Source organism: Ambystoma mexicanum, chromosome 4p, assembly GCF_040938575.1.
Source record: "Ambystoma mexicanum isolate Mex_15411 chromosome 4p, UKY_AmexF1_1, whole genome shotgun sequence".
Classification (NCBI taxonomy): Eukaryota; Metazoa; Chordata; class Amphibia; order Caudata; family Ambystomatidae; genus Ambystoma; species Ambystoma mexicanum.
In genome coordinates, this window is record NC_090927.1 from 311,120,219 (window position 1) to 311,136,970 (window position 16,752).

General features: G+C 45.9%; 1 protein-coding gene across 4 annotated transcripts in view; it reads left to right on the forward strand.

The window, feature by feature from the left end:
* ATAD2B (ATPase family AAA domain containing 2B) overlaps nucleotides 1-16,752 on the forward strand; it is a 3,113,054-nt gene that overhangs the window by 2,449,503 nt on the left and 646,799 nt on the right. For all 4 annotated transcript variants that reach the window (XM_069605879.1, XM_069605877.1, XM_069605876.1 and 1 more), the window contains exon 23: nucleotides 8,323-8,445. In XM_069605879.1, coding sequence (XP_069461980.1) covers nucleotides 8,323-8,445 — 123 coding nt within the window. The remainder of the gene's footprint in view (nucleotides 1-8,322; nucleotides 8,446-16,752) is intronic.

The window sequence follows — 16,752 nt, forward strand, 5'->3', positions numbered from 1 at the left end:
GGATGTCCAGGGTCAGAGTGGGCAATCAACTCTTTGTAGGATATGCTGGACACCGATTGGGCCAGGCTGTTACCAGACAGACCTTGTCCAGGTAGATTATCCTCACCATTACGCAATGTAATCGATTGGCGGGTAAGGACCCTCCTGATGGGTTGAGAGCTCATTCCACTAGGTGCGTGGCTACTTCCACCGCCCTCCAGTGGGGTGTTCCTATTAGGAATATTTGTGATGCCGCTACATGGGCTTCAATCCACACCTTTGTAAAACATTATTCCCTGGATACAATCCATGGCCAGGATATGGCCTTTGGGGAGGCGGTTCTTTATTCCGCAATCTAATTGGGTACTCTAAATTCTTTTCCCTCCTTCATTTACTGGTACTGCTTTGGGAGTCTGTCAAATATGTGCAATACGTTGTAGGACGCAATCCATTCGAACAACAAGTTACTTACCAACTTGTAACGTTCTTTCGACTGGATGTTCCTCCAATGTATTCCACATCGCCCTCCCAGCCTGCCCCTCAGGAAAATTTCCTATGCGATTGCAGCTTCCATTTCCGCAAGGCTAAGTGCAGTCAAGCAGGCATGAGACTGGTGCCACACGTTCTGAGGAAAAAAACTTAAACTGAGTCTACGGGCGCCGTGCGTCCTATTTATAACATCCTGTGATGTCGTCCTCTACAGAGGCCTTTGAGGGTCATTGATCCATCGACGCAGGACGCCCTCTGCCGAAAATCTTTCCGAAGTGTACAGCTGTGAACATTACATGTCAAAGATGTGGAATACGTTGGAGGAACATCCAGTCGAAAGAACGTTACCAGTTGGTAAGTAACTTGTTCATTCGGGATTAGCCATAGATATTTCAAAACACAACAATATCTTTGGAAATGCCCTCGCCTGCCTGTGCGTAGTTTTGTATTGAAACTTCAGGTAAACCAGTTGCGAGTGTTAGCGCTGCAGGGTGTGAAGATACCACGGGATCAAAGAATATGACGAATTTGTAAGTCCCAGCTGAACATTGAATCGCCCAGGCATGTACTGGCACTTTGTCCAATTATGAGGCCTAGTTAAGTGACAATTTTGGGTCAGTTAGTGGGAAGTTATGATGCCATCAAAACTGATGCGTTTGAGGTTTTTTGCTTAAATTCTGAACTGGAGTCAGTGTGTATGGCGCTGTATCAAATCTGGAGCCTGATACCTGTGGTTTTGATGGTAGAGTGAAAGGAATGTATGGTGATAATCTATTTAGTGATATGTTTGGAATTTTCGTACATGAAATTAAATGAAGCTGTATTTCATGGAATATATATGGAATTTTATGATATGTATTTTATGAGAAGTTTCTAGGATTAAGTTATGTTATATTGATGTTATATGTGGGGTATCTTGTGTTTTGTAAAGGTTCTTTCATGAATCAATACAAATAAATTAAATAAATATTTCTAGTGTGGAGCAGATAATGCCCCTGTCTGTGAGTGAGATCATCATGTTTAACTGGCTGATCAAATCTCGACCCAACAAGTTGACTGGAGAACGATCAGAATACAACAGGGGTGCTCGCACCACTCTCCCTCCAATTTTTACATCCAAATCATTTGTGTATGGAACCGTGGAAACTGCCCCAGATAATCCCTGCACATCGATACATTTGCCAGATAATGGAAACCACCCTTCCCTTCATTGATGCATGATTTTGCAGCTGCTGAGGCGACCATAAAGATGACTCGTTTATCTCCTATCTCTGCCCCCGCCAAGGGTTCCTTTTCTGGGTCGAGGGTTGTCAATAGAATCAGACACGCAAGAACTCCCTGTGGGCTGTCCGAGTCAGGGTAGGTGTTGGTGCCTGGAAATGAAAAAGGGTTTCCCCCCACCACTGTCACCCCCTGTAAATGGAGCGACTGAAGGCATTATGGGCATATCCCTGTTTATCCGGTTACTGCTACGCTGCTGCTTGTTGTTGCACGGGTGGGCCCTGCGCTTGTGAATATTATATGGGGCACAGAAGTTATCCGGGGGGTGGGCCATAATTATATCCTCCCTGCCTGTTCCTGCACTTCAAATGTCCCCACTTCCCACGATTCCAACATTGTGAAGGGCCCCACTGCCCTCCCCTGGGTCCCATCCCTCTGAATCCCTCACCTTCCACTCTTTGGAACCCACCTCTTCCCGCTGCAGTCTTACTTGCTTCCACTGAGGGTTGGGGTACTGGGACCTCCACCCCACTGTCCTGGTCCACCTTGTGCCCAAACTGCAGCTATTCTGGCAAACTCTTGGGCGGTTTCCAGTGTTTGTGTGTTGTGTAGTAGTTGGGGTTGTTACAACAGCTATTTTTCCCAGTTTAGTTTGTACTAGTTTTGCTTCCTCTGCCAGCCTCCTCTGGGCCGTTCACGCTGCTTTACTCGTTTGCAGTGGTGCAATATAATGCTTTGTATTTCCGCCCATCCCTATGCTACAATCCCCAAAATGTTATCTAATGCTTTTTGTACTTCCTTTGGCAATCCTTTTTTAACGATGAAGTAGAAGGGGGATCGATTGGTCCCATGACCCCCCCCCCCCCGTTTCCGCCCTCCACATATCTTGAACCTTGAGCATGAACTGGGCAGGATCTTCATCATCCCCCATGGTGCACTGCATTATCGATTTTTAAATCGGGCGTGTATGAGAAGGTGTGCCGTAGCGCGTCCCAATCCTGTGATCTTATATTAAAAGGTGCACCATCATGGGTGTTGTAAGCTAAAGTCATTGTTGGCTACCGCGCCTTCTCCCATACATTGGCAGCTTGGTCTCCGATAGCTGCTACTAGTAAACTTTTCATGTCCCCAACTGCAAGCGGTACACAAGCAGTTTGTTTTTGCAATGCATAAATCCATGTTCCCACCCCCACAGTAAGGGCGGGGGAGTGCTTTTAACACATTTTTCTTATCCATTTGCGCCAATGGCATATAATACGGTCTGCTGCACCCTTGTGTATTAGGGGCATTTGCATTTTTGCTGTACCACCCTCACTCTTTTTTGTACTTCCGCTTTCCTCGCCACTGCCATCCGGCCAAACCCATCTCTCAATCGCCCGTTCCACAAACTCTTGGTGTGCGTTTGGGTAATTGTTCCGCCTCTTCGTCCTGCTCATCTTCGGCCTCATCGAACAAGCTCCACTCCTCTTCCTCGTCCCTGTGTGAGCCAATATTCTTATAGGCTAAGCTGTTGGCCTCGCTGTCTTTCTATATGTACTGTTTTTATAGGTGTACTCTGAACAAAAAAATCTCCTGACCTTCATTCCTCTGTCCCCTGCTCTGCTGGTTTGCCTGTTTTAACTGTGCTTTGCGCAGCTCGCAGTCTAGCTAGTTCTGTGCGTGCCAATGCTAGAGCAGCTTCTAGGTCTTGTTTACTGATATCTGCATGTGCTTCTACTGCTGGCTGGGACACATACGGGGGAGGGGGCGATGTTGTTGATGTTGCCACATAGGTGGGATTTGTATACCCGACTGCAGGACACGCTAAGGGATAGATTCCCTTATGTTCTGTTGAGGTCTTCCCATCCTCCTTGAGTTCTGTATCTTTGGTGTCGATGCACGCTCCTCCTCCCCCCTCGCACTCCTCTGTATTCGCAAACATTTTCCGGAGGTTGAATAATTCCCTCCTGTTCTATAGTTGCTTCCCCTTAGATCTTGCTGTCAATTATATGGTCATGTGTTTCAAGATACTTCTGTCATAGGAGCCCTACTCTGGCCACTTGTTTCCATCATCCAATGCTATGGTATTTTTCAATTATGGCACGGTACAATGGCAATGTCTTACACATATACTCTATGGCCGTTTCCCCTCCCATGGTGAAATTGATTTCTGCGTGTCCCTACTTCTTATGCCTTATTTAGTGTGCTACACGCTGCCTCAATTTGTTTTTGTTTTCCCGCCTCCCTTTTCTCACATACCCATTCACACACTCCACGCACCCCAAAACAATGCCCCTCCTTTGGCCTCTGCCTTGCCACAATAAAAATAACATGAATAAAACAAACTAAAACAACCACTCCTATTTCCAAACCTACTAATTATATGAAGCTTCTTCTTTTTTCCATGTCCTCATTTATATTCAACTTCGTGGAGCCACCTTCTCCCCTCACTCAGGGAAGCTCCCTATCCTTCTGTTTTCCTTTTCTTAATATTCTCCTTAAAATATTCCACAATAATAAAAATAAAATAAGCCAAAATCCACACCACACCAACAAGCTCACCGGTGAAATTGATTTCAGCGTGTCCCTACTTCTTATGCCTTATTTAGTGCGCTACACGCTGCCTAAATTTGTTTTTGTTTTCCCGCCTCCCTTTTCTCACATACCCATTCACACACTTCCTGCACCCCAAAACAATGCCCCTGTTTTGGCCTCTGCCTTGCCACAATAAAAATAACATGAATAAAACAAACTAAAACAACCACTCCTATTTCCAAACCTACTAATTATATGAAGCTTCTTCTTTTTTCCATGTCCTCCTTTATATTCAACTTCGTGGAGCCACCTTCTCCCCTCACTCAGGGAAGCTCCCTATCCTTCTGTTTTCCTTTTCTTAATATTCTCCTTAAAATATTCCACAATAATAAAAATAAAATAAGCCAAAATCCACACCACACCAACAAGCTCACCTTCCACGTTTCCACTCTTTCAGACCTTCCCATATAATTGTCCCCCAGTTATTATCACTTGCAGGAGTATACTCACATGTGCGCCTTCACCCGAACTCCTCCATCTCAGGGTCCCAATGATACCAGCCTGCACCCTCCTTGGGGCTGCGCCCGGCTCCACTGAATAGACAGGGCATCTGCAAACACAGCTCCTGTAATGTCACTCAATATTATGGGTTCTTCAGGACTGGTCACCGTAGGTGTGCACCCTCTTCCGGAGAAGCGACTTGAGTCCTCTGCAGGCACGGGGGCGCTGGGATCACGTCAGGTTCACCAATTGAAGGCACGCCCCTGATCAATCACACCAGAGAGAATACAACCCGCTAGGAAAAAAGGCCCAAGAAACTCTTACAAGGATAACATGTTTTTATTCCCATACAAAATATTTATCAGCAAAGGACTCTGCTGCTACGGAACATTCTGCGCTCTCGAACCACGGACAGCACATTATAACTTGGAACAGTGTCACTTGTGACGTAATAAGCGATACACTTCATCATCCCTATTGGATGGGCACTATATATATAAGGTCTGCTCCATATGGGATGCCAGGCCATTGGTCCATCTTCATCTGTTAATTTTCGCTGGGCTCATCGTCTCTAGGAAACTGAGGTTAAACTACCAATTAATTTCAAGCTATGCAACATTGTTATTTATACCATTATACTGTGCACTTGGGAGGCCCAGGGACTGGCACAAGAGAAGTCTTAGATCATGCAAATCCACACAACCTCCATTCGTTCCTTATTGCATCGTCTGCACCCAAGTTCTCCACCCTCATTTTGAAATATAATTTATTTCTCTCTGTACCTCGCAGTACAAATCATGTTGTTGTGAACTTCGAATAGCACAGCCATATTCTTTAGATATTTGATGGCCCTTTAGTTTATGGGTGGTGCGCTAGGGTCACCTTCTATCGTGAAATTCAGGGGGCTCAAGCCTAAGTTGTTAGGGCTTTAACTCATTGTTTGCTGGGTTGGGGGGCCAGACCACGATAAGCATGCACATAGAGGCACCTGGCACTGTCTCATGGCCTTGGAGGGCACATTCCTTCTAAATAAACACATTGGCAACATCTTGTATAACAAAGGAGGGTTTCTTGGAGGTTGGAAGCACAGCCCATCTCTCTGTGGTTTTGGGCTTGTTCAGGCTTTTCCATGCAGTCTAACATGCTGAATATTTTTTGGCTTTGCAGGCCTTCTGTTCCAACTATGGTTAACAAAATGGCGCTTGTTCACAATAAAATGGTGCTTGTTTGCATGCATATACTATGTCAAATTAAGCATAATACAGTGATCATGTGGGGCTACTCCAATACCAACCTTCCCCCTTGGTCCATCACCATTCTCCTAATGGGGCTTGTATCAGTCTAAACCGCCTAGGGGGTAGGTTGGGTTTAACCCCTTCCCAACATGTACTATGAAAAAGCCCCTCTTTAGTTAAGCCAACTCCTGACCACCCCCTGGAGTTTTTAATTGGACACCTTACCTCTTAGGTGGGTCCAGTAGGTTTGAGGAAAAACTGTTCACAAGCCGGCCATGCTCCTTAAGATTGCAATTAATCTGAGACACGGTGCCAAATCTTGGGAGAAACGGAGCTCACACAATTGCTCTTGGGTATTCGCATAGAGAGTGACAGCTTTGTCTTGCAAGACAATCTACAGAGCTACACGTTCAGTCATTCAGAACAACCCTGCAACGAGCACACCCACCCACCAGACTTCTACCTTTTTATAGATTATGACCCTGTGAACTAAACTGAAACCTAAAGAAGATCTATCGAAGGCAAAGATTTATTGTCCAGTCTCTAAGAAGAGGCAAAGAGGTATCCCTCTCCAGTTCAGTTCTTTCTGAAAATAAGTCTGCTGTCAACGCAGGGGTGTCCATTAGACTGATCACTTGACATAGATCCTTCTTGAAAGCTTCCCTGAATGACAATTGGTACCGCCATTTTCCTTCTTACACATGACTAACCTTTTACTATCACATACTCCCAGTCCTCAATCGGAATGATCCATACCAGTGTAAGGTTATTAAGCTTCCAAGACACTATTTTATCATTAGTTCTCACTAAATAGAACTCTTTTCGTTAAGTTGAAGTAAATGTTCTTAAAGTATAACTTATTCAAAAAGTATATTCATGGTACGAAAGAACCCAGGCTTTGAGACTTCATCGGGAGACTGAGTATGATGAGATGTGGGGATTGTTTATTTATTTGGATAAGGTGTAGGATTTGATTAATATGGTAATATTGTCATGAAGGTTGGGCAGCGGGGGTGTTTGTTTTCTTTGTTGTTGTGTTTCTCTTATGTTCCTATTATGTCATGTTTTTGATTTGGGATGTGAGGGTGGGGATTATTCAATTTTTTTGACAAGTTAATGGCAAGGTAATGTTGTAATTAGTAGTGATATATATTATTTGGTATTGATGTGTATGGAACTGTCTACACTTTATTCTCACTTGGATGTTTCTTATTTGTAATCTTTTGATTTAAATTTTAAATAAAAAAAGTATATAATAAAGAACTTGTGTGCTTGCTATGTTAAACAGGTGCATGATTTCAATCTTCATTATTGTTTTAATGTTCTGTTATCTTTTGAAACACTTCTCTCGGCTATAGCTGAACTTGCTACTTCTTTTTATTTGGCTCTTCAACCAACATTCAGAGAACTGGGTGACCTTACCCAAGCCAGTGTCCGAATTATTAAGTTCTTCTGAGCTCCCCCTGCCCCTGAGATATCTTTCATGTCACAAGTCGTAGAGCATTTTACCTTATTGTAACAATTGATAATGCAACGCAAGTTGCAGTCTGAATGTTTTTGTTTACTGCGTGAATGGGCAAATTAACATGTTTTGGAAATCTAATGTTGCAATAATTTGGGATTTTCTAATACCTACTATTTGTTCTTCAAATTCATCATTTGAAACCATACCAGCATCCAGTCTGGGATACCAGTCGCTTTTCCGTGCTCTCACAGCGTAGGGTGCACCACCCTATGTGATATACTTTCACACAGATACTGTATGGAGCTGGCTGTGTGAACCGTTGTAAGGAATAAATCAAAGGACTATTTTTTGTTTTTTTGTTTTAATGTTCTAAATTATAACTTCCTCTGACAGATTCTGGACATTTTGAAATCAATCTAATTACAGTGTAGGTCCAAAAATCTTTAATCTGCCACAAGGGGTTTTTGGTCAATTCCTTAGTTCTTGCATGCCTGACCCATGAACTTCTCAGTTTGTTTTACTGAATCCGATTAGGATATCGCTCTCCTGAGGGGATTGAGGTTCAAGGCTTAAAACTGGTATGGATGTCAGCATTTTATGCACACGAGGGCTGTTTGGTGCTTGAGGTGGATCACAACACTAGGGTCTGTAGTGTGAGTTTTCTGGGAAGGTGAATGTATGTGCAGGTGGTCATCCGGTCCATTCAACCCCTTTTAGAATTAAGTGGTGTATCCTGATATTTTCAGAACATGGACAAGGTTTATGTATTGTTTTAAAGGTAAAGACTCTGCAAAGTAAACGCAGTATGCATGAGAACACATATTAACAAATTAATGTTTTATTTTGTGCTAGAATAGAAAATATATGTATTTAATAGTGCATTTTAAAATTGAAAGTAATAACTACATTTTATTTTAGATAAAATAATAAGACATCGAGCTTGCACGCTGAAGGACACTGCACATGCAATTATTGCTGCTGAGTTGGATCTAGAATTTAATAAATTCTGTGAGGAAATTAAAGAGTCAAGAATAAAGAGAGGTAGGTAAATGGTGAAGTATTGTATTTTTATTGTTTAATTCAACTGAACAGCCCTTTGCAGCCCATTAAATTAGTACAGAATTGGATTCAGCCATCTCTAAAAGCTTCAAAGAAAGCTTCCCTTTTTAAGTAAATCCCATGCTGGAAAATGTCTCAAAAACATATATTTGTACTTCTCCACATTGGATCTTTCAGAGATTCACATGCTGTTTGAATGTTCCCCGTTGTAAGGCTGAATCCTTGGCAACATTAAGGTTGTTTACATTTAAATTTGATACTGCAGTCAAAAGTGTTCGCTTGGTCGTTTTGAGTCGTATTGCCCCACAGCCAATAGGCAGAGACTTAACTTGTTGAAGTTTTGGGAGTTCTTCTTCATTCAACGATGTACACATTTTTTCTTCGATTTGTATCAGTCTTTTGACATTTTCTGGAAAGTCTTAGTTGAATTATGTCCTATTGTGGTTAGGAGTGTTTTAATATCTCTGGTGTTTCCCTGCCCGCCAAACCTTTGCCACCTCAGGATTGAGGCCTGTTGAATTATTCTTTATTCACCATGCCATGGCCCACCCAAAGACTTGGAAAAGCCTCTTAAAAGCGTGCTCCACCTGCCACTTCAAGTATATCTAGGTGGAGACCAGTTTGTAGAGTGCATCTATTGCCTGTATCCAGTACATCAAGTCATCTTGTATTCCATCTGACATTCCTTCTCAAACAAGACTCTGCACAGATGGTTGTTGACTTGGCTTGACACAACGGTACTGTGACCTCAGGCTCTGCTTCCGTTCGGAGCCATGCTTCGCTCTGCCACAGCAGGCCTCGGAAGCTTGCTAAGAAGTCCTGGTCGTACAAGGAGACTTCCCATGGGAAGAGTGCGAGGAAAGAACACGCCAGCCACAATCAATCTGCCCAGGATGTGGCAGTCAACGTATCTAAGCCACCACATAAAAAGCCTGAGCCCAAACGAACACAATGACTACTGCTACTCTTCAACAACACTTTAGGTATCTACAACACCCTTGTCCACCAAGACAAGACTGTTGATGCTCCCTACAACGACGAAGCACAGCAGGTCTGCATCCATCCCATCTGCCCTTGTCCGTCACCGCGTTGACAATCTCGGTGCCTCTGTCGATGACATCGTCGTCAATCACGACATTCTGCTATTTCTTTTTCTGCTGCCCAACCACAGGCCCCATCAATTTCTTCTGACTCTCCTTGACGCAACCAGCCTCTGTTTACACTCACTCCTTATGCTTTTCCTGAGGTTCCTAGCCCTTCTCGTTTACCACTTAAGGTCCTCCTATAACATGTCATAAATGCTGACATTGCGGGCCCGGAAGGGGTGTTTTCAGATGACGAGGAAGTCCTTTTGTCACTGCCACCAAGACCGCCTCTGCCAGCGCAACTACTACTCATCTTGCAGCTGCCTTGTACCCCTCGTTCTCCGGCTAAGCCTCACCCTTCCCTTAGTCAGCTTGAGGCAAAATCTAATCACTTGGCATCTTTCCTCCTCTTCAGATTCTCGTGTCAGAATTGCAGTACAAGGTACCCTTAGTACTGCCACCTCCATGAGAGCTGCCTGCTCCACCTAAATCCGTAGCCGCGTCTCTCCATTGCCTTCTTGCCCCCCTGTTGATCTCCCTGATTCTGAAACTGAGGATTATGCTTCTCCGAGTGGAGCCTCTACTCGTACTTCGACAGATGAGTTTGATGACCTCGTACCAGCAGATAGTGAACCTTATGATCCACCCATCTGAGATTCCTAACCTAATGAGATTGGTACTTTTCATTCTCCTATTTCCAAGGCTACAAGAATGTTTTATCTACTACCTGAAGAACAGAGGATGTGCATAGGCCGACATCGAGTGGAAGCTGTGGATTATGACAGTTTGTTTTTCGAAACTCGACAAGGGGCATCGAACTAGGGCATGCCAGTAATACTATCCCTAGTACGACGTCCCGTGTACCCATGAACCCTCACGCGTGTAGGACCTTCAGACTAGTCGGACGCATGTTGCAGAGTTTTCTTGGCATTTGCCAATTATACCTAAATATTGTTAAATAGTTCCCAGTTATCTTCCATCCTACGCCGAAGATCAACGTCAGCGAAGATCGAGGGAACCAGCCGTTGAAAACTACACAACGGACCTTGGACGGCCTCTGGCCTCGGCCCTGTACGAGTAGGGAGAGTGGGAGGTGGTCATAACTTTCCCACATTTATTTCCTACAGCCATATTTACACATATGGAGAGTACTCCTTTCAAATTCTGCCCTAAATGTAACAGGAAGCTTCCCTGGGTAGATAAGCACAATACGTGCAATCTGTGTCTCCCACGAGACCATCCCGAGGCTACGCGTCGAGCTTGTGAGTTCCTCAAGCCAAAGACACTTAAGGACCGCTCGACGAAGCGCTGGGCCCACTACACCAGGCAGCTAGAGGCCATGGACATCGAAGGGTCTTTCAGCGATGGCAGCAACGCCGCCGTATCGGATGGTGAGGGCAGAGGGGTGACTCCAGACACCCACGCGCAAGCCCCCAACCTCGGAGAACTGGCCAGCGGCCCAGTTATGGGGACAACACCCAACGGCAGGAGCGCAACCCACACCACTTCCTCTAAACACATCGGCCCCAGCCGTGACTCGACACGCGTGTCGAGTGATTGGCAACGGAAGGCACAGAGAGAGAGCGGTCCAACGATTGTGTCCTCTGGGCGTTCCGGTTCGCGATCGCCACATGACAAAGACCAACCGTCTGCGATTGTAAAAGGTGCCGTACTACCAATAATCCCAGAGGCTCGATCGTCAGAAGACGATTCCAACCTCTATGCTCCCAAGTCAAAGCGCGTAGCGTCTACTCCCGAGATTCGGCGCCCTCCTTCTACTACCTCCGAATCTCGACACAAAGCGTCAAAGACCACCTCCGAACCTCAACGCGAAGCTTCAAAACCCTCGGAAACCACTAAAACCTCTGGAAAACATTCCTCTAGTCATGGGAGGGGGGATAAACAACACAAGAAACCTTCAGAACACCATAAATAAAAACAGAAGGCTCCTAAAGTGATAGAAAAGTGCATGGTCCCTGACACTACTCCTAAGAGTAAAATTGTCCACCTCCCACTCCTCATGAAATGGGCATGGATGAGGAACCAGAACTGGCGAGGTTTATTCCCAGTTCCAAGGAATGGAACTCAGCTGACATTGATAGGGTGATGAGAAGGATGTCTTTTTTTGCAGACTTCTATGAGAAAGACCCTATCTATTTCCATAGCTATGCCAACACACCACCTACCTCTGCCCCTTTGGGGTCTAAGGACTCTCAACCCCCTACTAAAAGGCTCGGCTCTGAGACTCCGGCACAGGGATTGGTTTCAGACGCTTTGTTAATTGAACAATACCATCCAGAGTCGTATGGAGAGAAGACAGAAACACACATGCTGGAAGACCAGACAGGGGTTTCTTATTATGCGGACGACGAGGACCAGGAAGAGGAACAGGAGAATGAGGCGGAAGCCTACAATCTTGACTCCCCGATTCCTAGGGACCCCCCCGGTGAATGACTCACCGATTGATAATCAGCCACTCCTCAATGAGGTACTGGCTAAAGCAGCAGCTCATTTTCAAATAGACACACAGGGTGTCCAAGAAGATAGGGATTTTGCAGAAGAAATCCTAGGGGACAAGAGAGCCATTACCCAGGCTATCCCAATATTAAAATCAATCCAGCGTAGAATTGATCCCTCACTGGTAACCCCAAATCTTACTCGTGCAGTGAATCCACTAGTGGAAAAATTATTCCAGCCCGCACCCTCCGATCCCATGTACATAAGGGGTCAATAAAAACTGCCTCTCTGGTAGTAACATCCACCAGAAAGAGAGCAGGTACACCACTAGCTTCTTCAGAAGCTCCTCCCGATAAGGAGAGCAAAAGAATATATGCTGTGGGTAGGAAAGTTGCCTCCACGTCAGCCTATCAGGCACGTATTGCTAACAGTACCACTCTTTTAGCAAGCTATAACTGCCAGCAGTGGGAACAAGTAGCTGCTCTACTAGCCTCTGCACCTGAACCACTAAAAGGCCAGTTGGCGCAAATTGCATCAGACGGAAGGTCTGTATCTAGATGCATCCTTAAGACAAATTTTGATGCAGCAGATAATGCTGGAAGATTAATAGCAGAAGGCACAGTAATAAAGCGCCACGCTTGGCTAAGGCAGTCAGGGTTCAAACCCGAGACCCAAGCCACGCTTATAGACATGCCGGTAGAGCCGAACGTTCTATTCTGCAGGGCAGTGGAAGAGGCCCTAAAGACAGCTAAAGATGAGTACGAGACTCTAAAATCTTTGGGACAACTCACAAATAAACCCCCAGGTCAAAGAGGAAATAGTTTTCATCGCTTTCGCGGCCAAAGCTCCCAGTAGTTCCAACTACTACCAGAATCAAGGAACCTCATGGGGCAACAATTAGTTCCAAACATCACAGGGATTCACCAGAGGCCAGCGCAGGGGCCGCACTAGGGGTAGAGGCAGCCCTGCCAGAGGTGGTGCGCCACCTAGTAGACAGTGACGTTCCGCTTCGGGTCCCCTCCGATGCATCTCCAGTAGGGGGGCGCATTTCCACCTTCACCCACGCATGGGAGGGGGATCACTTCGGACAGATGGGTGCTGTCCACAGTTTCCGCGCGATACTGTATAGAACTATTAGCGCGCCCCCACGACCATCCTCCAAGACAGAAGGTACACTCGTTGGAGCACCAGAAAATCCTTCTTGAGGAGATCGCCACTCTACTTGCAAAGGACGCCATAGAACTCGTCCTGGGGCAACCAGGTAAACGGGGTATTTATTCAACCTACTTCCTTGTGCCAAAAATAAATCTAACAATGCGCCCAGTATCAGATTTGCGCCCTGCAAACAAGTATATCAAGCCACAAAAATTCCACATGACCACACTCCAAGAGGTAATCCCCCTATTAAAAAAGGGGGATTACATGGCAACATTAGATATGAAAGATACCTATTTTCATATTTCAATGTTCCCAGCGCACAGAAGATTCTTGCGTTTCAAAATAGACAACCAGCACTACCAGTTCAAGGTGCTACTTTTTGGTATAGCCTCGGCTCCAAGGGTATTCACCAAGGTACTGGCGGTGGTCGCGGCGCACCTACGCAGGGAGGCAATCCCAGCGTACCCTTAGCTGGACGACTGGCTCATCACAGGGGAAACCCACATAATTTGCAGACTAAACATTCAAAGAACAATCGACCTCATCTTCCAATTGGGCTTCTCAATCAACGAGAAAAAATCAAGCCTGGTGCCAAACACCTCAAAACAGCTACTAGGAGATGTCCAAAACACCCAAGAGGGGTTGGCCTTTCCATTGTCATGATCTCTGCTTCCAAAAGGTCAGGACTTACCCAATTCCCTTGGAAGCAGACCCATAACCCAGGTTCCGAGTGCCAACCAGTCCCAATTGGGACCTTTTGGACCCTGTCCTGTCTTCTGGAAAGCAGGAACTCTTTTCTTACCTAGGCGAGGCTGTGGAAGGAGACATCTAAGCACTACAGGAGGCTATTTAAACCACACCCGATGGATGAATCTTGCTTTGCGTTATTCTGCATCCTCTGCAGCAGAACGCTCATCGTGTCTTCTGCATCTGATCCTGGGACTAAGGGAAAAAGGCTTACCATCCTGAATCCAGTCTTCAGCAACACCTATAAAGACAAGAAAGAACAGGTTAGCAATACGGTCTTCAGTGACAGCGCTTCTCTTACCTGGTCCATCGGCTGTCACCAACGCCTCGCGCTGCATTCCGGCATCTGAAAGACAAAGGCTTACCTACTCTTCGCGTGCTCCGGTGGTCTTCGCACTGCATTCCGGCATCTGAAAGACAAAAGCTTTCCAACTCTTCGCACGCTCCGGAGGCCTTCGGCGCTGCATCCCGCATCTGAAAGACAAAAGAAGGTGCGTTTAAAGACATTGGGTAACTTTATTACTCACGTGCCATTACTCCTTCCCACGCCGAACCCAGTGGGTATTCCGGCACCCTTCAGCAGCTCCGAACTTGTACCTGCAAGATAAAAGGACAGTTAGTGCGCATCGTGAAGCAGGCAACAAGCGCTTACTTACGTGCTTCCAGGCGCTTCTATTCCTCACACGGGTTCCATCCTCAACTCCAGCCCGTCATCCGCCATTGCCGGAACCCTGCAAGACAAGAGACATCATTACAAAAGACTTTTAAAGACATTTGAAATACTTGGAACTTACCGTTCGTGCAGTAAACGACGGACAGCAGTCCTCTGAGGTCAAGAGGCCTGCACCCTTATCCAGTGAAGAAACTGGTTACGGCACCCTGCCCCGAGGCAGATGGAGAGCTCGGCGTTCACTTACCTAAGGTGAGAGCGTTAACCTTTGGGGTTCTACAGGAGAAGAGAAAGGGAAGGAGAGAGAGACACCCAATAACCCCAGTTCATTAACCCTGTATTTTCTATCCGCAGACATCTTACTCTTCGAGTCAGACATACAGTGCACAGAGGTCCAGCCCAAAGAGCCAACCGTGTGTTACACATCACCTTTGAAGATACGGTATTCACCCAGTCAAGACCGGCGCCTCTGCGGGAATCAGGTGAGCGTTACATCCATCAGAGGAAAGAATTCAGAATCTGTTGCTGCAAATTCCTCAATATCTGGCCGATCGCCAAATATGGGTGCGCAAAGCAATACGTTCATTGGATAAGATGGCTTCTTGCATTTACCTGGTTCCCCACATGCGCCTGCGCATGCGACCCATGCAGGAAGGGTTGGCGAAACAGTGGTCTCAAGCAAGTGGTCAGTGGTAGTTTCGCCAACACTAGTACAAAGTCTTCGCTGGTGGACAAGAGAGAATCTTACAAAGGGGAAACCCTTCTACGATCCAGAGATACAGGCCGTTGTCACAACAGACGCCTGCCTAGCAGGGTGGGGAGCCCACTACCTTCCTCACACAGCTCAGGGTCTCTGGTCTCGCACAGTGGCTCAGAACCAAATCAATCTGCTAGAACTTCTGGCAGTCTTCAGAGCGCTTCGCGCATTCAAACCCCTCCTATCCAACCTGTCAGTGCAGATCCTAACAGACAGCACAATGGCAATGTTTTACTTAAACAAACAAGGGGGCATTTGTTTGCCAAATCTGTCCAAGGTTGCCCAGAAAATGTGGAAATGGGCACTCAAACGGAAGATTTACCTGTCATCCCAACATGTTCCAGGGAATCTCAACTCGCTAACAGATGCTCTGAGCAGGGATCCCCTTCCAGAGTGGACACTACACAAAGAAGTCGTAGGAGACCTCTTCTCTCGGTGGGGTTTCCCCACTATAGACCTATTCGCCACAAGCGAAAACGGGCAATGACCAGATTTCGCATCCAGGTTCCCCCAACCAGGCTCCAAGGGGAACACCCTATGGATGAATTGGTCAGGAATGTTTGCCTACGCTTTTCCACCAACCGTTCTGATGAGGAAGGTGGTCAACAAAATCCACAGGGAATCAATGACACTCATCCTAGTTGCTCCTATGTGGGCGAGACGACCGTGGTACCCACACCTACGCAAATTAGCAGAGTGCGACCCCATGAAGCTCCCGTGCAGATACAATCTACTCTCCCAGCACGAGGGCCTAACAGTGCATCCTCAACCCAACTCAATGTACTTGGCAGCATGGCTCCTGAAGTCATAGAGTTCGGGCATCTCCATTTACCCCAGAGATGTATGGATATCTTGAAAGAATCAAGAAAATCTAACACAAGACACTGTTGCTATGACAAATTGAAACGATTTGTAATTTGGTGCCAGAATAAGCAAATCAACCCAGTTGATTGTACTCCTTCTAATGTCGTCACCTATATGCTCCACCTATATGATGCAGGGTTAGTGTTTAACTCACTTACAGTGCACCTGGCAGCTTAATCAGCCTACACCACTTACTATAACAAGGTGTCATGGTGGAAAGTGCCAGTTGTCAAAGCATTTATGGAAGGGGTAAAGAGACTCCACCCTCCAATTTCTAACCCACCACCAGGTTTGGACCTTAATGTGGTACTTGCTAAGCTCATGGGACCCGCCTTTGAGCCCATGCACAAATCTAGTCTCAAACACTTGACTTATAAAACTGCCTTCTGAGTTGCCATCACATCCATAAGAAGGGTCAGTGGAATTCAAGCTGTCAGTGCAGGATCCTTTCTTTACTGTTGATAAGGATAAACTGGTTTTGCGCACTCACCCTAGGTTTTCACCTAAATTTCCAAATTCCATGTTAACCAGTCCATTGAGTTACCAGCCTT